General features: G+C 38.8%; 2 protein-coding genes across 4 annotated transcripts in view; both read left to right on the top strand.

The window, feature by feature from the left end:
* LOC106082738 (vascular endothelial growth factor receptor 1) overlaps window positions 1–27716 on the top strand; it is a 291986-nt gene that overhangs the window by 163111 nt on the left and 101159 nt on the right. The window lies entirely within an intron of this gene.
* LOC131996057 (uncharacterized) overlaps window positions 13997–27716 on the top strand; it is a 35664-nt gene continuing 21944 nt past the window's right edge. The window contains exons 1-2 of the mRNA XM_059365495.1: window positions 13997–14752; window positions 14959–17741. Of these exons, the coding sequence (XP_059221478.1) occupies window positions 13997–14752; window positions 14959–17741 (3539 nt within the window). The remainder of the gene's footprint in view (window positions 14753–14958; window positions 17742–27716) is intronic.

Below are 27716 nucleotides of genomic sequence, written 5' to 3'. Positions count from 1 at the left end.
GCCAACGTCACATTTTCCGTTTTACAAGAATGTAACAGTGCTAAATAAAGTCTGTCTGTTTGAGTTCTGCTGCTGACGGCCATCGGGTAATTATTACTAAAGCAACAACAAAAATGGCAAATTAACGACAACCTTCTGCCATTGAGTATCCATTTTCAATACAAAAACAAAAAACGGCGATTACCAGACAAATGGACATTATATAAGAGGGTTTGATTACTTGGGATGATAAGAGTGGCACCCACCAACTGTGAACCGAAATTGACCACCTATCGCTAGGAAGTGAAAAATTAGGAAATGCAAGTAAAAGCGTGCTTGCTCTCCAGAAGTCATATCGGGACATCGGTACTTAGGGGGGCCTATATCACAATATTGACCGATTCGGCTAAAACTTGAAGCTGATGTTGTAAGTCAAAACACAGGGTTTTTGGCAAATCAGGTGGCAATTTAGGCTTCTAAGGGCTGAAGGAGTCAAATCCGGAGATCGGTCTATATAAGAGCTGTATGTGTTTATAGAGCGACTCGGATCATACTTGGCATTGATGTCGGTTTATATGGGGGCTATATCTGTTTATAGACCGATTCAGATCATACTTGGCATGGATATTTGTTCCAAATTTCAGCCACATCGAATGAAAATTGAGTCTGCTAAGGGCTCAAGAATTCAAATCAAGGGATCGGTTGAAAATTGGGGCTTCTAAGAGCTGAAGAAGACAAATCCGGGGATTAGTTTATATCATACCTGGCAAGGATGTTGGAAGTAATAAGTCAAGCTTGTCTCCCAAATTTCAGCCAAATCGGATGAAAATTTAGGCTCCTAAGGGCTCCAGAAGTCAAATCCGTTGATCGGCTTATATGGGGGCTATATCTGTTTATAGACCGATTTGGATCATACTTGACATGGATATTGAAAGTCATAACACAGGTCTTTGTTGCGAATTTCACCCAAATTGAATGAAATTTGAGGCTTCTGAGGGCTCAATAAGTCAAATCTTGGGATCGGTTTATGTAGGGCTATATCTATTTATAGACCGATTCGCATCATACTTAGTTTGGATATTGAAAGTCATAACACAAGTTTTCGTTCCAAATTTCAGCCGAAACCAGATGAAAATTGAGGCTTCTAAGCGCTCAAGAAGTCAAATCCGGGGATTGGTTTTTATGGGGGCTATATCTGTTTATAGACCTATTCGAATTATATTTGGCATGGATATTGGAAGTTATAACACAAGTCTCTGTTCTAAATTTCAGCCAAATCGGATGAAAATTCAGGCTTCTAAGAGCCGAAGAAGATCCGGGTATCGGTTTATATGGGGGCTATATCTATTTATAGACCGATTCGGATCATACTTGGTCTGGATGTTGGAAGTCGGCAGACGGACTAGATCGACTGAGAAATTCGAGACGATTCAGAATATATGTACTCTATGGGGTCGCAGATCAATATTTGAAGGTGTTACAAACGGAATGACTAGATAACTATAGGCTTAAGAAGTTAAATCTAAAGATCGGTTTAGCTATATCTGTTTATTGGCCGATTTGAACCAAACATGGAACACTTGCATTTAAAATGTCATGATGATCAAGAATATATATGCATTATGGAGTTTTAGATCAATATTTCGATGTATTACTTATGTCATATAATAAATTTAACAAAACAAAAGCTATTTAACAAATATCTTAATCAATTTAAATTTTTATACCCTCCACCATAGGATAGGGGTATACTAATTTCGTCATTCCGTTTGCAACACCTCGAAATATTCGTCTAAGACCACAAAAAATATATAAATTCTTGATCGCCATGACATTATAAGTCGATCTAGCCATGTCTGTCCGTCTGTCCTTCCGTCCGTCCGTCTGTCGAAAGCACGATAACTCTCGAAGAATTAAGCTAGGAGCTTGAAATTTTGCACAAATACCTCTTATCGGTGTAGGCCCGTTGGGATTGCAAATGGGCCATATCGGTCCATGTTTTGATATCGCTGCCATATAAACCGATCTTGGATCTTGACTTCTTGGTCTTTTACAGGGCGTACTTTTCCGATTTGCCTGAAATTTAGCATAAGGTGTTTCGTTATGACTTCCAACAAATGTGCTTGGTATGGTTGAAATTGGTCGATAACTGCCACATAAACCGATCTTGAATCTTGGATCTTGACTTCTTGAGCCACTACGGGGCGTACTTATCCGATTTGCCTGAAATTTAGCATAAGGTGTTTTATTATGACTTCCCAACAAATGTGCTAGGTATGGTTGAAATCGGTCGATAGCTGCCATATAAACCGATCTTGGATCTTGACTTCTTGGTCCTTTACAGGGCGTACTTTTCCGTTTTGCCTGAAATTTAGCATAAGCTATTTCGTTATGACTTCCAACAAATGTGCTACGTATGGTTCAAATTGGTCGATAACCTGATATAGCTGGCATGTAAACTGATATTGGATCTTGACTTCTTAAGCCTTTACAGGGCGCAATTATTATCCGTTTTGACTGAAATATCGCATGAAGTGTTTTATTATGACTTCCAATAACTGTGCTAAGTATGGTTCAAATCAAATCCATAACCTTATATAGCAGCGATTTGAATCTTAATTTTGAATCTTAACTTCTTCAGCCACTTGAGAGCGCAATTCTCATACGATTTGACTGAAATTTGTTTTGTTAAGTGTGAAGTGTTTTGTTATGACTTCTAAAAACTACGCTAAATATGGTTTAAATCGGTCCATAAACTGGTATAGCTGCCCTATAAACTGATCTGGGATCTTGACTTCTTGAGCCAATAAAGGGCGCAATACTTATCCGATGCGGCTGGAATTGTTCATGAGTTGTTTTGTTATGACTTCCAACAACTCTTCTAAGTATGATTCAATTCGGTCCATAACGGTTATATCAGGTTCCATATAACCCGATCTTGAGATTTTACACGAAGTGTTTTGTTATGACTTCCAACAGCTGTACTAAGTTTGGTTAAAAACGGTACATAACCTGATATATCTGCCATATAAATTCATCCCATGTGGCTGAAATTTAGCATGACGTGTTTCGTTATGATTTCCAACAACTGTGCTAAGTATGGTTCAAATCGGGCCATAACCTGATATAGCTGCCATATAAACCGATCTTGAATCTTTAGTTCTTGAGGCACTAGAGAGTACAATACTCAACCCATTTGGCTGAAATTGTGCATGAAATGTTTTGTTATGACTTCGAAAAGCTGTGCTAAGTATGGTTCAAATCTGAGCATAACCTGATATTGGTGCCATATAAAGCGATCTGGGATCATAATAACAATTCATAACAATTCTTATCCATTATTCTTTGTTTGCCTAAAAAGAGATACCGCGCAAAGAACTCAACAAAGTCGATCCATGGTGTAGGGTATATAAGATTCGGCTTGACCAAACATAGCACGCTCTTACTTGTTTTATTTTTCCATCATCCTTATCTTTATCCTCCTTTTCTAAGCGTCTAAAATATGTTGGTTTGCAGTGCAAAGTACAGGAGCTAGAGTCTGGGCAATATGCAAGCAAGCATACTAAGACGAGTACGTTGCAGCACGCAGCTCTAATGTAATAGTTTCTAGAATTCATTGATAATTCACTCAAGGTATACAACGATTTCCTTTAATAGCCATCGACAAGAGTGCCATCACCATTTGCCACTATGCATTGCAATTATAAATAATTGCTACTTCTTTCACCGATGCAAAATGGAAAAATAATGACAGCATTCGACTCCTGCCAGACAGTCTGCAAACAATGCCACAAATCATTTTAGTCATTTTGCGGGGCCATCCATGCAGCACCCATTATATGAATACTGTACTAAAACAATTTGAAAAGTGTTTAGATAATTTGAAAAGTGTTTAGGGTTCTTTTTGAATAGGAAAAAATAAGTGTTGATTAACAGCACGAAAAGAGTATAGACAGCATGCGTTTAGGAATTGTGATTTGTAGTTGCTCAAGAAAGCATACTGGAAGATCTATTGAGTTGGAAGCTATGGGCTTTAGGGACTTAGATGACACCCATGTAGTTGATAGAAAGCACAACAGAACCAAACAAACAAATGCCAAGTGTCTGGCATCTCTTATTCCAAATATGGGGCACTTTCGTCAAACGGATGGACAGATATGGCTATATATACATCAATATTTTAGAGGGTTTTAGATCAATATTTAAATTTTTTCTAAATATTGCAATGAACTATTCAATAGCAATTTTATTCTGTAATCCCTTCACAAGACATCTCATATTTCCCTTAAAGTGATTTATACTGTTTTCAAAAATAGCTCTCCTCTAGACATGACAGTTAGTAAAATAAATTAACTCTGATTTTGCCATTCAAATTAGCTGACGACCATCAAACAATCTCGTGTAGAAAGTCATTTGCAGTGAGAACATCAGAAAGAAAAAATCCAATAACTAATCGAACATTATTAGTAATGACAAATATGTCAACTTAGCGGATATTACACTCAATCACTCGCTTAGAATGAAACTGAATTTTTAATTATTGTCGTACACAAGGCTTTTAGAATCAAAGTGGGACTGAAGAATTTATTTAATGGCATTTTAAAATATTGACGCATTTCTTAGTGCTTTAAAAAGACACTAAATAAGTTAAATTCGGCACCAATGTTGGAATGATTTGTCAATGGTCAATTCTTAGACAAGTCCAAATGGTGTTTCATGCAGGCACCAGCCACGATGGCCTAATCCCGCAGGGCTCTAAACCCCAGGTGAAAACGATGCGTCTACCAACTCCCCCATACATAGCCGAAGCTAACATGAGTACCAAATCGAGTTCACGTTGTCTGGACGTGTCCTCCCCCTTGGTTAGGAGCAGAGTACTATCCAAAACTCTTTCCGTTCTATGGGTCACGGCACCCGGCTGAGTACATGCAACTCCACATCGAGCATCGACATGCCCTTCCTGCGATGTTAAACCACAGCCACCACGTTGCTCCCAACTGGGGCCTCACCAATAGTCAGGCTAGAACCGAAGTTCCAGGGACTCCTGACTCCCGTGGTACCATATTAAGGACTCTGGTACGACCACGTAGTCCAACTACTACCAATTGAACTCCAGACAGTTCCGGACTGGGCACCTTATGGGATGATGCAAACTATCCCGTAGCAAGACGTCATTGAGACACACTCAGAAACTAGGTGGCATAACCCGAAATGACTCAACACAAATCTGATCCAAAACAGGAGTGCCATCGAAACATTCACACACACGGTATACAGTATGTTAGTCACTAGGAATAACATCGACACCGTGTTAAAACTTTCAAAACATCAGAATTCCACACACATCCACTCGACTAGCTCCAAGACTTCATGGTCCAGTTATCTACAGCTCAATGCAGCCTACTAATTGCTCATCCATACATCGTAACATCGCTTCACCCGTCCATCACCACATCCATCTCCTCACTACCAGCTCCGAAACTTCATGGTCCAGCCATCTTCAGCTCACTGACTTAGCTCGATGCAGCCTACAAACTGCTCATCCATCCATCGTCCCATTGCTTCACCCGTCCTTCCTGTCCTCCTTCCTACCATCCCCATCCTAATCCACATACACTACGTCTATCAGCTTTCTATATCATGTCGTACCCAAGAAATCAATTGCTAAGGAAATCCCAAAGCAACACGATACCTGGGTAGCTTTAATATTCCACTTCAGACCGTGGTGAAGAGGTATTATATACTTTTCACCTAAATGGTCCCCCGTGGGGGGGGGTCAATTCTTAGGCCCCTTTATGTTCAGCTTGGAAAACAGGGCTTTTGGGTCAACGCTAACGGGACAGTCATGCGGCGAAAGGGATCGTGTATGCCAACTAGGTTTCTGAAGTATCGTGACAGGATAAATAGGGTGTCACTGAAGGAACTGGTAAATCATTTTTCTGTGCAGCGCCAGTCAGGTAGCACTAAAGGCTATTATTGGTGCGATCTTAGAAGGTTGTGCGCAGACGAAGACTCTTTCGGAAATGTTGACATCCTGCAGTCGACAGAGAAGGTGCATCCGATCAGTTTTTGGATTTTTCTTTATTCAGGATCCTTCTTTGAGTGGAGCGGAAGTTTCATTATTTAGCTCCGCAAGAATATTCTTAACACGTAATATGTAGTTATAATCGGAAAAAAATTTTAAGTCACTCAAGCTTACCTACGATAGTGTTATCCACTAGGCGGTTGATGATTTTAGTCTGTTTCGAGTGGAACGGCAGATCCAGAGCCCGGGAGTAGGCTTTTAATGGACTCCAGAAACCCCACAGCTACGGTGGAGGTATTAAGCCGTAGCACGTTGTCTGCTACTGCCATATCTACTCACATCTGCATAATGTTTCCCAGCAGGATATTAAAGATATCCTTCTCTGGTCTTTTCCAGGGTTTGGCACAGTGTGAATATCTAGTCTAAAGCCGCTTTGATAGGGACCAATTATTTCATTGACTTTAGGGTTTAATCTTTTACACAGTACACTCGAGAGTATCTTGTATGCGATGGGAGGAGAGTTATTCTTCGGTAGTAGACACATTTCGTCTTGTCTCGTTTTTTGTGTACGGGACATAGTATGCTAAGATTCCAATCATCGGGTATGCTTTCTTCTATCCAGATTGCGCAGACAAGCTGATGCATACCGCCTATCAGCATGTCGCCTCCGCTCTTAAATAGTTCGGCGGGTAACCCGTCGGGTTCTACGGCCTTCTAGCTCTTCAGTCGGGTCACTGCTACTTGGACCTCATTCTGACTATTAGGTAAACATTCTATACCATCATCAGGGATTGATTCTGCGGTATCATCTTCGCCGCCATCGTCGCTCTTAAATAGTTCAGCGGGTAGCCCGTCGGCTCCTACTGCCTTGTTGTTCTTCAGTTGGGTCACAGCTACTTGGACCTCATTCTGACTATTAGGTAAACATTCTATACCATCATCAGGAATTGGTTCTGCGGTATCATCTTCGCCGCTATCGTCGAACATTTTACAATTGGGTAAAATGTTCTTTCCATATCTTCAGCACACTATCTGTGTCAATTACTAGATTTCATTCTTTGACTCTGCAGAAGGATTTACCTGCACCAAAGCCATCGGTTTGATGTTTAATTCTGTTTTAGAGTTTCCGGACTTCTTTCTGACTCCTGTACATCTCAATTCGTTCACACTCACGCCTTTCCATTTCTTTTTTCATTCTGCGGAATAGACGATTCTCCTCTCTCCTTTTCTCCCGATACCTGTCCTTCGTCAGGCTCGTTGCTACTGATTGCAGGGTCGCTCAGTATGCCAAGAGGCTTCAGTAGCATTTCGCCACTCTTGGTTGTACCACAAATCCACAACCAAATTCATACCTCGGTGTTGTTGTGGAGCCCTTACCTAACCATCGCAACTACTGTATGGCAGTAATGTTTGCCTGGTACTTCTCCATTACATCCGCCAGTGGGTACACTGCACTCTCTCTCTCTATAAAAAAGGCGGACATTTCAGGTGCAGATACGCAAATCAGGATCCTTAAAACGTTTGCGGCGGCCGCCAATATAGAAGGGATCCGTTTTTATACCCACCACCATAGGATGGGAGTATACTAATCTAGTCATTCCGTTTTTAACACGTCGAAATATTGATCTGCGGCCCCATAAAGTATAGATATTCTTGATCGTCTCGACAATCTAAGTCGAACTAGCCATGCCCGACTGTCCGTCCATCTGTCTGTCGAAATCACGATAGCGGTCGAACGCTTAAAGTTAGCCGCTTGAAATTTTGCACAGATACTTAATATTGATGTAGATCATTTGGGATTGCAAATGGGCCATATCCGTTCAGATTTAGATATAGCTCCCTTATAAACCGCCACAATTTTTGTTTTTGCATATTTATATATAATTTTGCACGTGGTGTTCTTTTACGATTTCCAACAACCGTGCCAAGTACGGTCTAAATCGGTCTTTAACCTGATATAGCTCCCATATAAACCGATCTCCCGATTTGACTTTTTGTCCGATTTGGCTGAAATTTCGCATGTAGTGTTTTATTATGACTTTCAACACTGTGCCAAGTATGGCTAAAATCAGTCTTTAACCTGATAAAGCTCCAATGTAAACCGGTCTCTCGATCATCCTTGTTCGGTTCCTGGAAGCTTTAATTTTTGCTGGTTTGACAGAAGTTTGGTATGTACAATAGAATAAAATTATGCCCTATAGCATAATTAATTTTGTATAAATTTTTAGCAGAATCCATGGTGGTTGGATTGCAATATTCTTACTTAGCACGCCTTTACTTGTTTTTATACCCTCCACCATAGGATGGGGGTATACTAATTTCGTCATTCTGTTTGTAACACCTCAAAATAGGTGTTATATATATTCTTGATCGTGATGTCAATTTAAGTCGATCTAGCCATGTCCGTCCGTCTGTCTGTCGAAAGCTCGCTAACTTTCGAAGGAGTAAAGCTAGCCACTTGAAATTTCACACAAATACTTTTTATTAGTGTAGGTCGGTTGGGATTGTAAATGGGCCAAATGTCCATGTTTTCATATAGCTGTCATATAAACCGATCTTGGGTCTTGACTTCTTGAGCCTCTAGAAGGCGCAATTTTCGTCAGATTTGACTGAACGTGGGATTTTGGTATCACTTCCAATAACTGTGCTAATTATGATTTAAATCTGGTAAAGCTGTCATATCAACCGATCTGGGATCTTGACTTCTTGAGCCTCTAGAGGGTGTAATTCTAGTCCGAATGAACTGAAATATTACACAATGACTTCTACAATATTCAGCATTCAATTATGGTCCGAATCGGACTATAACTTGATATAGCTCCAATAGCATAACAGTTCTTATTCAATATTCTTTGTTTGCCTAAAAAGAGATACCGTGCATAGAACTCGACAAATGCGATCCATGGTGGAGGGTATATAAGATTCGGCCCGGTCGAACATAGCATGCTCTTACTTGTTCTTCGTCGTTTTTGCTAAGTAATTCCTTCAGGTTCTCTGGGTGATGGGCTGCTTACCCGATGCCCCAAACCTATCTGCTTTATTGTTCTTTAGGTGAACTCGTGGCACATTTTAGATGACTAAATTTTAAGGCCCACCAATGGGCCCCTGGCACTTCTAGGGCCCGAAATTTTGCATATAAACTGGATAACACCTCAGCTATAACCATGTAAAATTTCATGAAGATACATCATCCATTCCAAAAGAGGGGACACATTTCCTCTTATTGTTTTTTTTCCATCCTACTGTGCGCTTTCGCTATACCTTGATTATAAGAAAACATAAACAGACAGACAGAAAAAGTTCAGAAGTAAACTTAAACACTCATTTATTTTCTGCAAAACAAGACACAAATTCAAAAATATACTAAATTTCACAATTTCATAACGGTCTCACAACCAAGAGTTACCATATGGTTTATTAATGGTTTTGTTTATTTTTGTATTCTTGTCTAATTTCCATTTATTTTTGGTATTTTTTATTTGTCTTCAAATAATGAATGAAATTTCATTGTACGAGCACTCTCAGTAGTGTGTGGTTTTGTTTTATTTTTCAAATTATTTGCCTTATAAACGTAAACGGTCATCCATCCGGTTTTTTGTATAAATAATTAATTGGCCGCAAGAATGCACGCAAACCAGTTGCCATATACCATATACACTCAACGAAAAATGTTTGCTATAAGCAGGCTCGGCTCACCAGTTATAGTATTTTCATAGAATGGGGGTATATAAATCTGGTAATTTCATTTGTAGTACCGCGAAAATAGAGTATAAGATCACATGAGGTTTATCGTCACCTTAAATGACGGAGAACTTCATTCACAATTCTTTTGCATGCATTTGCAGATATGTGTATACCTAGTGAATACACAAGAGATATATTAAAAAAATTTCAAGTTGTTCTTATTTATATTTATTTAAGAGCATTTTTTTATACTTGTTATACCCACCAGCGACGGATGGGGTATATTCATTTTGTCATTCCGTTTGCAACACATCGAAATATCCATTTCCGACCCTATAAAGTATATATATTCTTGATCAGCGTAAAAATCTAAGACGATCTAGACATGTCCGTCCGTCTGTCCGTCTGTCTGTTGAAATCACGCTACAGTCTTCAAAAATAGAGATATTGAGCTGAAATTATGCACAGGTTCTTTTCTTATCCATAAGCAGGTTAAGTTCGAAGATGGGCTATATCGGACTATATCTTGATATAGCCCCCATATAGACCGATCCGCCGATTTAGGGTCTTAGGCCAATAAAGGCCACATTTATTATCCGATTTTGCTGAAATTTGGGACAGTGAGTTGTGTTAGGCCCTTCAACATCCTCCGTCAATTTGGCCCAGATCGGTCCAGATTTGGATATAGCTGCCACATAGACGGATCCTCCGATTTAGGGTCATAGGCCCATAAAAGCTACATTTATTACCCGATTTTGCTGAAATTTGGGACAGAGAGTTGTCTTAGGCCCTTTGACATCCTCCGTCAATACGGCTCAGATCGGTTCAGATTTGGATATAGCTGCCATATAGACCGATCTCTCGGTTTTAGGTTTTGGGGCCATAAAAAGCGCATTTATTGTCCGATGTTGCCGAAATTTGGGACAAAGAGTTAAGTTAAGCCCCTCCACATATTTCTGCAAGTTGGTCTAGATCAATCATGATTTGCATATAGCTGCCATATAAACCGATCTCTCGAGTTAAAGTCTTGGCTCCATAAAAGGCGCATTTTTAATCCGATTGCACTGAAATTTGACACACTGACTTATGTTATGCTTCTCAACATCCGTGTCGTGTATAGTTCAGATCGGTTTATTTTTAGATATAACTACTAAAAAGACCAATATTTTGTTATATACAATTGAACAATAACTTTTACTTATTAGTATCTGGTCCAACTCGGAACATAGCTGCTATGGGGCATAAGGTATGAATTTTGCACCGGATTTTGAGGAAAGGTGGTTCACATATATATCCAAGGTGGTGGGTATCCAAAGTTCGGCCCGGCCGAACTTAACGCCTTTTTACTTGTTTTTCTCATACTATCATATAAAAAAAAGCTTGGTGTGAAAATTAATGGTGTTTGCTCTTCTTTTTTTTTATTTATTTGTTTTTTTATTTTGAGTGTTCGACAAAAGTTTTACTTTGCAATGACTGATTGAAATTGCCTCTGTTATCTTGTCACGTGACGTCATGAATTTTGTTCCGAGTTTAACTATAATTTTGCTGTTTATTTATGTGACTAATCAATATTTCATTAAACATTCTTTCACACTGACAATTTTGATATTTTATAGGTCGTTAATGGTTGACTTCTAAGTACGAAATTCTGACATATCTTTGAAAAATCGTCTATTTGAAAATATATCTTAAATTTACACGATAAGTTCTGCAATGAGTTTGATGTCATTTTGACCAAAATCGGCAAAAACTTGAAATACCTCCCTTACAAACATAGCTCTCGATTTCACATCTTGAAGGCCTAATTCGAACTAGATAAAGCTTATAATAGGCGTGACGAGTTTTGTTATGACTTTTAATATCAGTGCCAAATTTTTCGGGGATTTACAAAAACCATTTCCTGTCCCTATTCGTGGGCCCTCTGATTGAATCATACCCTACCAATTTATAACCTGGTTTAGCTGCCATATAAACCGATCATGGATCTTGTCTTCTTGAGCCTCTAGAGGGCGCAATTCTCATTAGATTTGGCAGAAATTTTGTACAACGACTTCTCCCACGACCTTAACATACGTGTCCAATATGGTCTGAATCGATCTAAGCTAAATACAGCTCCCATATAAACCGATCTCCAGATTTTGGTTCTTGAGCCAATATGGACTGAATCGATCTAAGCTTAAAACAGCTCCCATATAAACCGATCCCCAGATTTTGGTTCTTGAGCCCCTACAAGGCGCAATTCTTATCTGAATGAATTGAAATATTACACAATGAATTTTACAATGTTCAGCATTCAATTCATTTATGGTCCGAATCCGATCAAACTATAACTTGATATAGCTCCAATACCATTACAATTCTTATTCATTATTCTATATTTGCCAAAAACGAGATACCGCGCAAAGAACTCGACAAATTCCATCCATGGTGGAGAGTATTTAAGATTCGGCCCGACCAAACTTACCAAGCTCTTACTTGTTGAGATTACTTTTTTTAGTATTTGGAGCCCACAACAAGTCGATTACTGGCTTTGGTGTAAGTCCATAGTGGCATGGGGCGGATTAACAACCACACCCTCTTATAAACCTAACCTAACCTAATCTCACAGAAGTGGTCGCAGGAATTTGTGTAGCATCGAGCATTAGGTGTAGCATTAAATGGATGGTGTCTGTGGACGACACCGCGGCTGTGGTGCACAAACAAGCCATTTATTGGATCCAGCTAAGTATTGAACAACAGGTAAACTGTGGAAGTGGCGTCCACCAGACTACAACACCATATAGTATTATTGGTCTGGCAACTACAGTATGTAGTCAATGCATGTCAAACGGTTTAATCCTCCGTCTATTGCCAATGGCTCTCTTGCAGGTTAATAAGGCAAGAGTTGCGTTTAATGCCCTTCCCCAAAGGTTTGATTTGAAGTTCAATTTTCTGTCCTGCAAAAAACCAAGGTATATTGCGCATTCAGAATATGGAACGGTTTATTTTCCCAAGAAGAGAAGTGCCACTGTGGGTAGCTTGTATCTTCTGCTGAAAAGAACAACTTTCGTCTTAGATGGATTAACACCTACCCCACTTTCGGTAGCCGACTTCCTGTTGTACGTAGAGCTTCCCAAGGTATATCTCTTAGAGTGATTTACCTTATATGGAGATTATACGGAGTGAAGCCAGAGCTTCTTCCAGGGTATACATCAAAAAGGGGGTAAGTAATGTATTACATTATGCTTGTCCGTCCATCCAACAAAGTGTTGTGGTAAAACAAAGTCCGTTTTCCGTTGCTCATTTCTTCCCTTGGATTTTGCTACTAGACATTGTTTAGAAGAAAATTTATATAGAGATTATAACGAAGGGAACCCAAAGCTACTTTAAAGATAGGGTATATGTCTAAAGTGGGTTTAGGCCTACATTTTTAATAAAAAATAGTTTTTTGTTTCCCTATCAATAGTTTATTTCTAGTTTCAAATTTTTGCCCAAAAACTCTTGTAAGATTTTTTCTGTTCCATCATTCAGGCATTTCAAGTAGTTTGTTTTTTGCACACATATAAAGCCTTGTCGAGTCTATTACAATTTGCAAATTTGTCTTTTGGCAAATATTGGAACCACATGTGGCACTTACATTGTGTTTTACAAGATTTGGTGGCATGTTAATAATGCCACAAAAGCATGTTTCAGTTTAAAGGCTTGGCAGTTTATTTATGAATGTAATGAACTATTTTTTCTGATGTACTTAATTGATTTCAAGTATAAACATATGGCCCAATAAAAGTGATAACTTTATGCCTTACAGTGAGGTCTAAATGCAACAAAAAGATTTTTTAGATAGTTTTTATTTGTGTAGTATAAATTTATGCTTAATCAATCAAATATATATTAAATGACTAGTGTTGCGATATTTCAGGTACGTTAACAAACTGTTAATCATTTGGTGAGTTAAAACAGTCAAAAGCTCGGTAAGTTTGACAGATTCGAGTCTTTTTTACCCTCTATCATGGGCCAAACCCTTGTACTGTACTTCGAAACAGATTTTTTTGCACTTTCACCACTCTGTAACACAACAAAAACAGCTGGTACGCCTGACAGATTTTATGTGGTATGTTCAGTAGGTCTACAAGTAATGCATGCAAAATACAACTGTATAATCCGAGACTTGTCACATAACGTAGAAACGATTGTAGGACTAATCGCACAACTAATCATCCGAGTCCACATCTGTAGTACAATTGAGTCATTCGAACCAATTATTATTGCGCCTTAAAGTATACTTCATATTATAAAAATCTAAAGCTACAGGATAAATAATCACTAGATATGCCTAACACACCTGTTGCAAGCACATCCCAACAAACAAAGCGTAAGATAGGCGAAACATCACCAGAAAATAATAACATGGCAAAGAAACCTGTTGGTAGTATGGAGGTCAGTGAACTTATGGAAATTATGAAATTCACTATGAATAATATACTTGAAGAGAAAATTAAGAATCTGCCCACCAAACAAGATATGGAAGATGTTAAAGCCGGTATATCATTTGCAACTTCTGAAATTGCCAATCTGAAGACTGAAAATATTCAGTTAAAACAGGAAGTGGAATTGCTCAAGAACAAACTGGAAGAAAGCGACAGGAATGTGGCATGGTTGGAGCATCAAATACAAAACACAAAGCTTGTCTTTAAAAATATTTCAAAAGATAAGCCTGCTCTGAATATAGTCAAACAGATATGTAATGACATGCTAAACATCAACCCCCCTATAGCTTCGGCAAGAACCCTTTATGAACGAAACGGATTGCAAACTGTAATAGCCGAGTTCCCAAATGAAAATGCAGTAGTCGAGGTTCTGAAAAATACTAAAGCTTTAGCAGGGTCTGCAATCTCAATTGAAAGAGATCTGAACCCTAGAAGGCAGAGAAACAAGATAGCTATGCTGCTCATAAGAAAGTCAATTCTCGAAGAATCAAGAAAACATAAAATCGTAGTTAGAGATGATAAATTAAACATCAATAACAAGTGGTTCTATTGGAACAGCGAAAGAAAATTAATGTGTGGGCGAGAAGAGGGGGAGTCCGTATTAAAAGAATTATATGGGAATGAACTGACAACAGCATTCTACAATAATATTTTTGAAAAAATTGCGTCAAAAAACTAGATGATCTCCAAGGGAGACAAAGCTCAAAGAAAAAACAAAATAATATGGAAATTAAAATTATATCGTACAATGTAAACGGAGTATCAAATAAATATTTGTTCCCTAATTTTTTTAACTATCTAAAGGAGTTTGAAATCATTATCCTCATAGAAACACATATCACAGCACAAAAAAGATCTCAAACCGAAAAATACTTCCCCGAGTATGAAATATATTGGGTAGATGCCATAAAAATAAATAGATTTGGTCGTGCTATCGGCGGAGTATTCGTAGGAGTGAAAAAATCTTTAAATAAAGCAGGCATAAAGCATACATTTATTCTTAATCAGACACTCTGTGGATTACAGATTATAACAGAAAATTTTCAACTGTTGATAGTTCCACTCTATATAAGGGGCTCAGACTGGATACGAGAGTTTGCCCTAGCAAAATTGTTCATGGAAGAAATGAAATGCGAAAACCTTATAGTGCTAGGTGATATAAACGTTAGAATAGGCGAATCACAACAAGGCATTGTTGATCTATATAGAGATTCGTTCCACGCATGTACTGGGCCGAGAAAGTCTAAAGATAAAGAATTAAATACGAATGGACGAAGGTATATCGACTACTGCAATGAACATAACCTGGTAATTCTAAATGGCCAAACATTAGGAGATGAGGACGGTAATTTTACATATTTGAGCAACACCGGAACCTCAGTAAATGATATATGCTCAGTATCCATAAACATGCTTCAATATGTGGAAAGCTTCAAGGTGGTAGACAAAATCTGGTCAGATCATTTGCCAATAACTCTTAACCTAAAGCTAAACAACACAGTAGTCCCACAAAATAGGCTCAATTTACTACCGAAGCTGCATTGGAAAGATAGTCATAAATTGCAATACCAGGAAAACCTCACCGCTAATCTGAGCTTACAATTAATGTCCAACAATATAACATGTCTCAAGCACATGACAAATACAATTGTTGCATCGGCAGTTCAGCAAAACAAAGCGCAGCAGTACGTACCACAGAAAAAGTGGTTTAATGATAGATGCTACTGGGCAAGAAGGAAAACATTTGAAATCTTATCGAAATTTCGGAAATCATCGTCGGAAACAGATAGACAGGCATATTTGAGCGCAAAAAAAAGATATAAGGACATTTGCGAAGTATCTAAAAGAATGTACTACGCCAATATCTCTGAGAAACTAAATAATACATCGAATGCAAAAGAATGGTGGAGTTTAGTAAGAGAGTTAAATGGCCGGGACTTTCGTATCAGTCATACTTTATCCGCAGAGATACTTAGAACCCATTTTATGGAACTGCTCAGGCAGGAACAATCGTCCTTGAGAGTTCATTACGCACCTGCACTGATCGTAAACGACATTCTAGATAAAGACATAACATTAGAGGAAATTAAGTATACCCTTGCCAAAACAAAACCGAACAAGGCGCCAGGTGAAGACCGAATTCCCTATGAATTCTATTCAAATGCTACTGATGAATTCCTGACCCAGCTTGCAGCAATTTTCAACAAGATCTACACCGAGGGCAAAATTGAGGAAGAATTTCAGAAAACAGTTATATTCCCTATTCATAAAAAAGGCAGACTCGATGATGCATCGAATTATAGAGGTATATCCTTTATGAATTCCGTGGCTAAAATATTCATGGGTGTACTAAATGATAGACTGGGACAATGGGTTGAAGAAAACAATATATTGGTTGAATTCCAGGCAGGTTTTCGAAAAAACTATTCTACGGTGGACAATATATATAATTTAGCTTCGATGGTCAATATCAAGCTGGCGGAAAAGAAGAAGGTTTACGCGTTTTTTGTAGATTTTCGAGCGGCATTTGACAAAATTTCACGAAACTTACTTTTCTACAAATTAAATCAGATTGGCATCTCTTTCAAATTTATAAAGATGATAGAAGCTGTCTATCAAAACACTCAGTCAGCAGTGTGGACTGGAGAAGAGCTGTCTGGTTATTTTGATACAGAATCTGGTGTAAAACAAGGGTGCTTACTATCGCCATTATTATTTTCTCTTTATATAAACGACTTAAGCGATGCACTGGAAGGAGGTGTAGATATAGAAGGCATAAACATAAAAACCCTGCTGTATGCTGACGACATAGTAATTTTAGCGGAGGATTCAACTACCCTGCAACAAATGATAGCAAACTTGGAAGAATTTTGTAAAAAATGGAGCTTAATAGTCAACACTGAGAAGTCTAAAATCATGGTATTCCGAAACGGGGGAAGACTATCACAGCAGGATAAATGGTTCTTCCATGCAGAACCATTAGAAGTGGTATCAGAATATAAGTACTTAGGGGTGGTACTAACGCCCAAAATGAAGTTCTTGAAGCATATTCAGTCCCGGACAACACAAGCTAAAAGTGCTATAAAAGCAACATGGAAAAACTTCTTAAAGAAAGACGAAATATCCCTGCAAGATAAATGGAACTTGTACATGGCGGTTTGCAGATCGGTACAGTCGTATGCAGCGCAGGTCTGGGGCTATGAATATTTTGAAGAAGTTGACCAATTGCAGCGTTTTTTCTTAAAAACTGTTCTTAATTTGCCAGACTCTACACCAAATTATGCTCTCTATATGGAAACAGACTTACAAGAAAGTCATTTATACACACTGGGACTGCATTTGAAGTATATATCTAGTACGTTGTACAGATATAAAAGGGATAGACTGCCGCATAAACTTACACTTATAATGGTCCAGAAACAAATATTTTGGGTGAAAGCTTTAAACGACATTCTAAATGAGCTGGATATGCAACCATTGGTTGGAAATATAACGCAAGGTGAATGGAACAGTATGACTAATTCCATCATAGATTCACTATCGCAAGCTAACAAGCAAAGATTGCTGCAGAAAGCTTTACAAAGCAGGTCACGGTTTTATAAAAACCTGGATTTCACAAGAGGGTGTTTGTACCTAAATGGCGAATATAAAGTTAAGGACATTACGTGGATATTTAAAGCACGGGTCGATTTGATATACCTCAATGCTAATCAAAGAGGCTTAAATTTGGTTGACAACGATTTGTGCACGCTATGCAATTTGAGGGAGAGAGAGACAATATACCATTTTCTTGCCGTATGTCCCATACTAAGAAGCCAACGCATGCTTTTCTTTCACAGGCCGACGCTGACAGAACCTGAATTAATTAGCATCTTAGATGGAAGAGAGGTAGCAGACTGGGATAATCTTATAAAATATACCAAAAATGCCTTACAATACCGAAAGCTAATATTAACCGAGTACGCCTAATACTATTAAGCATAGACTAAAATGTCCCTTAAACACAGCTTTGAAAATGTTTCTTTAAATCCGGCTGACGACTTGAAGTCATAGCCGTAAATCTTTATTTTGATGGATTAACTCTGAAATACGCTAATATATTGCTTTTATTTTATTTTAAGTTTATTTAGACATTATTGTATTGAAAAAGAAAATAATGAAAATAAAGATTACTACTACTACTACTACTACTTCGAAATTTCTTTTGTCTTAAGTTCTGTTAAAATTGCACATACATGAAGGCCAAACCAACCTACACTTATATGAAGTATTTATGCAATGTTTCGAGCGTCTAGTTTTGCCCTTTCCTAAGTTAGCATACTTTCGGAAAGGTCTTGGCTGAATCGTCTTGGCATCCCACAAAACCCATGCGGTTGTGGCGCTAGGCCAGTAACCCGCCCCCGAAAAACTATGAGACACAAAGGAATAGTAACAAGTAAAAAGGCATTAAGTTCGGCCGGGCCGAACTTTGGATACCCACCACCTCGGGTATATATGTAAACCCCCTTACATCACAATCCTGTGAAAATTGGATAACTTAAGCACACAAATTCGGCACGGACATTGAGTGGTCTGTTAAATATAAGTCACTGTTCAATTTTGTAGAACAAAATATTGGTCTTTTTGGCAGCTATATCCAAACATAAACCATAAGGGACACGGATGTTGAAGAGCCCAACATAAGTCGCAGCGTCAAATTCAACGAAATCGGATAATAACTGCGATTTTCATAAGACCTAGACTTTAATCGAGAGATCGCACCTATAACCAAATCTGAACCGATCTGGACCAAATTAAACAAGGATATAATAATCATAATATTTTATTATAACTTCACTACTATATCCGTAGTTATATTTTAATAGTGGCTGGTCTCGATCATATTTTATTCATGTCCCGAGAACTCATATATAAGTAACATTTAGACCCTAAATTGGAAGACCGGTCTATATGACAGCTATATCTTAAATGAAGAGAAATGAAGAATCATAAAATATATGGATTACACTATATTAGACACTGATACTACCCGTGTTGTTATATGGTTCTGAGGCTTGGGTACTTGTGTAAACAGATGAGGCAGTACTTGAAGTTTTTCAGAGCAATGAAGAATCATAATATATATGGACCAGTTTGCGTTATTGGAGAATAGGCCAGGTATGAACCACGAGCTGTATCTTACAGCTCAAAATAAAACGGCTGCGTTGGCTAGGTCATGTTGTCAGAATGGATGAAGAAGCTCTAGCAAAGAGGTCTTTTGAAGGCAAACACAGTGGTACACCGGAGAGACAAAAAACCCGATGGGAAGATCAAGTGGTGGGAGACACCTCAAAACTTGACGTCAGAGATTTTAGAATTAGCGCAGAAGATCGAGGCGCTTGGAACACTATTCAACATTCGGCTAGTGGAACAAATGTTTTGTCATAGCCAGTTAAAGTAAAACAAAAAAAAATGTCATCGAAAAATGCATCAAACCGCAGATCACTTTTCAAGTCACTGTGATGTGGTACTCTACGTTTTCAGCAAATCATAAAATAATTCAATTGATTTTGATCAGTCGGCGGCATATAGGCAAAAAACAAAGCTCCCTCCCCATCAAAACCAAACATTGTTTGTTATGGGTGCGCCTGTGAGTGCTGCATGAAGTTCACTTGAGTTGAACCATAGCAAAGATTTCTTGTCTTTTTGCGGGTTACTGTGTCAACATCTCATTTACGAGTGGAGTAATGTAATACATTCTGTCTGTCCGTCCATCCGTCTGTCCACAACATAGTGTTGTGGTAAAACAACGTCCGTTTTCCGTTGCCCATTTCTTCGCCATGGATTTTGTTATCAGACATTGTTTAGTAGTATTTATTGTTTATTTATTTGAGTATTATGGAACACAATAAAATACTCAGTGTGACATAAAAACGAACTACAAGAACTACATTCACTACACTTTGTGCGTGCCATAAATTTGTGCTTGGCTTTATTTATTTGTCAACACGAATGCTATATCATCACCACCACCACCATCTTCATCGTCATGGAGTGGTCAAGCATCGAACCATCGAGGCATTACTTATGTTGCTAGAGCAAGGAGAACTCTGTCTCATGTGGCTTGATTACCCATTTCTGTTATTCCTAAATTAATTGGACTGAATTTATCTTCAACTGTCTGCAAATATATGTCATGATAAATACAACCATTTTGCACAAATTAGGTCATTCATTGGCGTCTAGTTTGTGCACTCACAAACACACTTCCCAGAATTCGAATCGAAGTTTTGCCATAAATTTTAAGAAAGATTTTGAGTGAAGCTATGGCATGTACTAAGAATATTAAAATTAATTATAATTTAATAGGAAGAAGACAGGCACAAAATGATCTAAATAGAATATAGAAGAAAGAGTACACGCTGAGAAAAGTCACATTAACACCATATGTTACTAATGGAACAAGTAAAAGCGTACTAAGTTCGGCCGCGACGAATCTTGGGTACCCACCACAATAGATTCCGCTAAAACATGTACCCTTTTTAACTGAGTTCGTATTTGAATTATATTGGCCTCAAGAAGACATATTGGGATATCGGTACTTAGGGGTGCCTATATCACCATATTGACCGATTCGGACAAAACTTGACACTGATGTTGTAAGTCATAAGATAGGCTTCTAAGGCTGAAGAAGTCAATTCCGGCAATCAGTTTATATGGGGGCTATATCTGTTTATAGACCGATGCGGATCATATATGGCATGGAGTTGAAAGTCATAACTCAAGCCTTTGTTCCAAATTTCTGCCAAATCGGATGAAAATTGAGGCTTTTAAAGGCTCAAGAAGTCAAATACGGGGATCGATTTAAACGGGGGCTATAACTATTTAATGACCGATTCGGGTCATACTTTTTAGAGCTGAAGAAATCAAATGCGGGGATCGGTTATAGGCTGGCGATATCTGTATATAGACGGATTCGGATCATACTTGGCATGGATGTTGAAAGTCATAACAAAAGTTCTTGTTCCAAATTTCAGCTAAGACGGATGAAAATTAAGGCTTCTTAGAGCTGAATAAATCAAATCTGGGTATCGGTTTATAGGGTGGCGATATCAGTGTAGAAACCGATTCAGATCATACTTAGCATGGATATTGAAAGTCACAACGCAAGTCATTGTTCAAAATTTCAGCCAAATCGGATGAAAATTGAGGCTTCTAAGGGCAATTGCTATCCCCCCCATGGCTAGATATACTCAGCACGATCCAGAAGATATATAGTTTATGGGGTCGCAGATCAATATTTCGAGGTGCTTTGGTGGTGGGTATAACAACACCAATACAGACTGGAGTTGATTTAATGAAAACATTCCATTAAATTCAATAAAAATTGTTTAAAAATTAAACCCTAAAGACATTTCTAAAAAAAAACTTTTTAAGAAGTTATCTCCAAAGACTATGTTTCTAAAAAAATTTCTTTAAGACAATATTCAAAGAAAATTTGCTTCAATGTTATCTTCCCATGCGTCATTTGAAGCGGGCTTATCTTGAGCTTTAACACAACGCCACAAAAAAAGTCTAAAGGCGTTAAATCGCACGATCTAGGCGGCCAATTGAGCGGTCCCAAACGTGAAATAAAATGTTTACCGAACTCGCCACTCAATAAGTCCATTGTTACGCGGGCTGTGTGGCATGTGGCAACGCCTTGTTAAAACCACAAGTCATGCAAGTCACTCTCTTACAGTTTGAGCAAAAAAAAGTTGGATATTATCTCACGATAGCGCTCACCATTCACAGTTACATTGCGATTCGCATCATCTTTGAAGAAGTACGGTCCAATGATGCCACCATCCTATAAACCGCACCAAACTGTGACTTTTTCGGGATGCATTGGTAGCTCTTCCAATGCTTCTGGCTGATCTTCACTTCAAAATCAACAATACTGCTTATTTACGCCTAAAATGAGTATGCTGCAATACGCAAAGCTTACTCTTTGGCAAATCAAAAATTACTGAGTAACAGGTTGTGGCTATAGTATGTTAAGCTGATGCCCAATGTTCTTTTCAGGTAGATATGTTGGTAGTTGATTGTTTACTTTTGCTTAGTGCCTACATCAGTATATAGACTGATGCGGATCATATTTAGCCCGGACGCTGAAAGTCATTGCAGTAATCTTTGCGTTTAATTTCAGCCAAATTAGATGAAAATCGAGGCGAGTAGGAGCTCAAGGAGTCAAATACGGTGATTGGTTAATATGGGGACTATATCAGTATATAGACCGACTCGGATCATACTTGGCATGGGTGTTAGAAGCTGTAATAGATGTACTTGTGCCAAGTTTCAACCAAATCGTATATAAAGGCAATTATTTTGGAAGGTAGAACAGAAGTACTTGTGCCAAGTTGGATGAAAAAGGCTCAAGCAGTCAAATCCGGGGATCGGCTTTTATGGGGGCTATAACAGTTTATAGACCGTCTGATAATACTCAACAGAGATATTGGTAGTCAGAACCCAAGTCCTTGTGCCAAATTTCAGCCGATTCAGATAAAAATTAGGCTCAAGAAGCCAGAACTGAAGATCGGTTTCTATGGGGGCTATATCCAAATCTGAACCGATATAACCGATTTGCAATCCTCAACGACCTGCAAAATTTCAAGATGATATCTTTATTCGTTCGAACGCTATCGTGATTATATGATAGGGTAAATATTTCGAAGTGTTACAAACGAAATGGCTAGAAAAGTATACCGAAAAGTGGGTAGCCATCAATTGGCTAGTTGTGCGCTCTAAAACTAAACATATAAGGACCTGCTATTTGTAGGGCTACTTTGCGTCTTAACTAAGATAGGTTCAAAACCTGATATAGCTCGTCTCTAGCGTCCTAGTTGGCCTGGTTCTCACAACCCCACTTTTGCCCATTGGACCTGTAATAAGTTTTCACATTGCTCTTTCTCTCCATTGTTAACCCTCATACTTTCAATGTGTATGTTGGAATTGGCCTGACCACACCTTCGTAGGGCCAGTGGGCCATCTTGAAATTTACTACCGACTGAATTTTTTTTTACCTTTTCCGTACATTTTTGAATCCAAGATCACATCCCGGTATTTAACTGTAGCCTTTACTGAGATCATTCATTGGTAAAAGCTTGAGACCCCTCGTCTGGGCCAGCTATATTCAACTCCCAAGACCCCCCACGCTTCCCAACATACAAAATTTGGATATCTTTGACTCACAGTATTGTAACATCGTCTATAGATATGCACGTGAGCTGTCGCATCAACTGTGAATCCCGTGTGAGTCACGTGACACTCACGAATAACCGTTAACAAAAATATCGAAAAAACACAAAAACCTCAATCCAAAATATATCTGGCGTCATGCCCCAAATATTTTTTCGAACTCGTGGAGTTAAAAAGGTTCTAGAGAACGTAAATAAATGCCCGGGCCGGATGGCATATCAACATTTGTCTTACGCAGGTGTTCTTCGACGCTCGCTCGTCCATTACGCAACCTTTTCAACCTTGCCTACCGTGCGGGATTGTTCCCGGCGCGTTGGAAGGTTGCGGACGTCCAGCCATTACCCAAGTGAGGCAAACAACCCTGCGAATTATCGGCCAATTGCGATATGCTCCACTCTCTCCATGGTCATGGAGAGCATGGTTAATCACCGTCTTGTGAAGTATTAGAGTCTAATGGCCTTCTTAGTGACCAACAGTATGGGTTCCGCAGAAATCGCTCTACGGGCGACCTCATGGCACCTTTGTCGGAACGTTGTAGTCGCTCAATCCACCAGTTTGGTAAGAGTAAGGTTGTGGCTCTGGATATCTCCAAGGCATTTGATAGGGTCTGGCACTGTGCACTGCTATTAAAGCTTGTCGCATTTGGTGTCGGTAATGGCTTCGTTCGATTTATTTCCAGCTTTCTCAGAGATCGCACTATTCGAGTCGTTGTAGATGGGTTCCCATCCAATAAGCATAAATTGACCGCAGATGTACCCCAAGGCTCCTTTCTTTCTCCTTCTCTTTTTCTTATTTTTATAAACGATCTGCTGGGTCAGACATGGAATCCGATCTACTCATTTGCGGATGTCAGTAATCTTTGCCATTCGTACACATTCGACCATGGGCCGAGTCTTCAAGAGATTGAGGACAAGAAGCGGGTTATGCTGGCACTCTACCAGGATTTGCTGGCCATTTCTGAGTGGAGTCGATTGAATCGAGTATATTTTAATGCACCGAAGACTCAGTGCTGCTTGTTGATACACAAACGATTCGCTGACCCATTACGATCATCTTTGTCTATCAACGGTATAGGTGATGAGCAATCAGAAGCTCTTGATGTTCTGGGCATGAAAATACAAAGTAATGTCCGTTGGGCTAAACATGTATTTGAAGTGTCGAAAGAAGCATTCAAGTGTTTAGGCTTCCTCAAACGGTGTAAGAATTACTTCACACCGTCTGATTTTCTTAACATGTGCACCACTTTCATTAGGCCGAAAATGGAGTACAACGCAGATGTATGGGCTGGAGCTTCAAAATCAAACCTGGAGCTACTGAACCGTGTACACAGGAGAGCAATGGCGTTGATTGGGGACAGTGGGGTATCCAACTCTATTGCCTCCCTTGATCATCGTCGCAATATGGGTTGTTTGGCGCAGTTCTATCGGTACTTTCATGATGTTTGTTCGTCTGATATTCGTTTTCTTATTCCTGATGTAAGGATGTATGTCAGGAATACTAGACGTTCCAGGAACTCACATCCGTAATTGATTGGCCAGCGGATCGCACTATGCATTATAGGGAGAATTCTAATTTCGCCCGTACCGTTCGTATGTGGAATCGGTTAATTTTTTTCCAACCCACTTTGACATCCAAAGATTTAAGACAGATGTCAATAAGCACTACAAGATGCTCACTAAGCACTGACAAAGTCCTATTCTCTATCCATTCTCCCTTAAGTCTCAAAGCAGTACACTTTATTTGTATGTGTATGGGTGGAAAATCTATAATAGGCTCTAGTGCCCTTAGTCGCATCGTCCTCATCGCACCGCCTATACCAAGACAATATATTTTCTGAACATTTTGTGTTATCCTTACGTTACTTTTTTTCTCCAGTTCTCTAGTTTTTTCGCAGTCCACAAAACTACTGAGGAGTAAAAAAGTATTGGTCTAACCATGCACCTGCAGAGCCAGTGGACTATCCTCGAATTCAGATCGGCTCGAAAAGGGATCGAAGACAACATCTACCATCCATCCAAAATTACCCCTAAGTCTTTGACCTTGTCAGATATCGAAATATTTCTATTGAGGAAACGTGGTACATCAAATTGGTCCACCTTCGTCTTCCTCGAGAGTAGGCAGATTTCAGTCTTCTCTGTGTTAACATTGAGATCCATAGATCTAGCCCAATCGTATGCCATCTGCAATTAATTGCATCTGCAAAATCCTTTGATAGCTAATTCGGATCCTTACCCTTTAGAAGTACTATTATATCGTAGCAGGCGGGCTCAAATCCCTCCTCAGTCAGCATCCGTAATTGGTTATTTAGGGTGGTCACCTATGGGAGTGACGATAAAATGCCCCCTGCGGCGTGCCCCATGCCATTTTCTCCCTTATATTTATGTCATGGGACCTACAATTTATCCACCTGTTCCTTAGCGTGTGAGCTATCCAGTCTCTAAGGACACGATCACCTGGTACTGGTCGAAGGATTGTAGAAGTGTATCAGTTAGATCAGTTTATCTAAAGACAAAATTTTATGAAATTTACAAAATGTATTTGAAATTTCGTCAAAAGACAAAAAGTCTATAAAATTTTCTATAAAAAAACCAAATTTCTAAGAAAGACACTATTTCAGAGATATTTTCTCTGAAGTGAATTTTCTTTAAGAACAAAATTTTAATTAAATACTCTTTAAGACAAATGTTCAATGATATGTTCTCTATAGACAAAATTTATGCACAATCTGATGCCGATATAATTGCATGCAACATTTCCACTGCGGCTACGGCCAATATCTTGTTGCCCTAACCAACATAGACAAATTGTCTACATTCCTACCCAATACATAGATATGGCGAAATGCATCACATGCAATTAATCAACTCGTCAATGTGGGTCAAACAATTAAAAGCGAAAATGGAATTTTAATTGAGTTTCAATATTGTGGCAAAAAAGACAATATTCAAATAAAACGCAAACTTTTCATTCAAAAGAGATTAAATATAGACCCGCTTCAGATAACTCCCAGGAAAATTTACAAAACTCATTAGTGTGCACTCTACAAGTGGGTGTTTTGTGTGCTACTCATCGTGCTTGGCAAAGTATGTTACCCGCATTTACGGCAAACACAAGAAAAACCAAGAAGATTTATTGGATTCCTTCATGGGTTTCCTTAAATCTTTCCGCACATGCACTTTGTGGCAGTGAAGGAAAATAAACTGCATGAAATTTGTTGTGCTACAGTGAAGTGCAAAAAATCTGCAGTTGCAGAATTCTTTTAATATGATTGAAAGTAACAAAATATTCACTAAGAAAAAAAAATATACCCTCCACCATTGATCGCATTTGTCGAGTTCTTTTCCCGGCATCTGCTATTAGAGCGATATCAAGATAAGATCCGGTTCGGACCACAATAAAATTATATGTTGGAGACCTGTGTAAAATATCAGCCAATTCGAAAAAGATTTTCGCCCTTTGGGGGCACAAAAACTAAAATAGAGATATCGATTTATACGGGAGCTGTATCAGCCTATAGACCAATCAACACGTATGTTGATGGTCATGAGAGAATCCGTCGTACAACATTTCAGGCAAATCGGATAATACTTGCGACCTCTAGAGGCTCAAGAAGTCAAAATCCCAGATCGGTTTATATGGTAGCTATATCAGGTTATGGACCGATTCGAACCTAACTTAGCACAATTGTTGGAAGTCATAGCGAAACACGTCGCGCAAAATTTCATTCCAATCGGATAAGAATTGCGCCCTCTAGAGGCTCAAGAAGTCAAGACCCAAGATCGGTTTATATGGCAGCTATATCAGGTTATGAACCGATTTGAACCATACTTGGGACAGTGTTTGGAAATCATAACAAAACACGTCGTGCTAAATTTCATTCTAATCGAATAAGAATTGCTCACTCTAGCGGCCTAAAAAGTCAAGACCCATTTACAATCCCAACCGACTTACACTAATAAGAAGTATTTATTTTTGGAAATCATAACAAAACATGTCGTGCAAAATTTCATTCCAATCGGATAAGAATTCTGCCCTCTAGTCAAGAAGTTAAGACTCAAGATCGGTTTATATGGCAGCTATACCAAAACATGGACCGATATGGCCCATTTACAATCCCAACCGACCTACACTAATAAGAAGTAGTTGTGCAAAATTTCAAGCGGCTAGCTTTACTCTTTCGAAGGTTAGCGTGCTTTCGACAGACAGACGGACGGACGGATGGCTAGATTGCCTTAAAATATCATGACGATCAATAATATATAAACTTTATGGGGTCTTAGACGAATATTTCAAGGAATTACAAATAGAATGACGAAATTTGTATATCCCCTTCCTATGGTGGAGGG

This window comes from Stomoxys calcitrans, chromosome 3 (genome assembly GCF_963082655.1).
Source record: "Stomoxys calcitrans chromosome 3, idStoCalc2.1, whole genome shotgun sequence".
Classification (NCBI taxonomy): domain Eukaryota; kingdom Metazoa; phylum Arthropoda; class Insecta; order Diptera; family Muscidae; genus Stomoxys; species Stomoxys calcitrans.
This window is presented reverse-complemented; position numbering and strand designations above follow the sequence as displayed.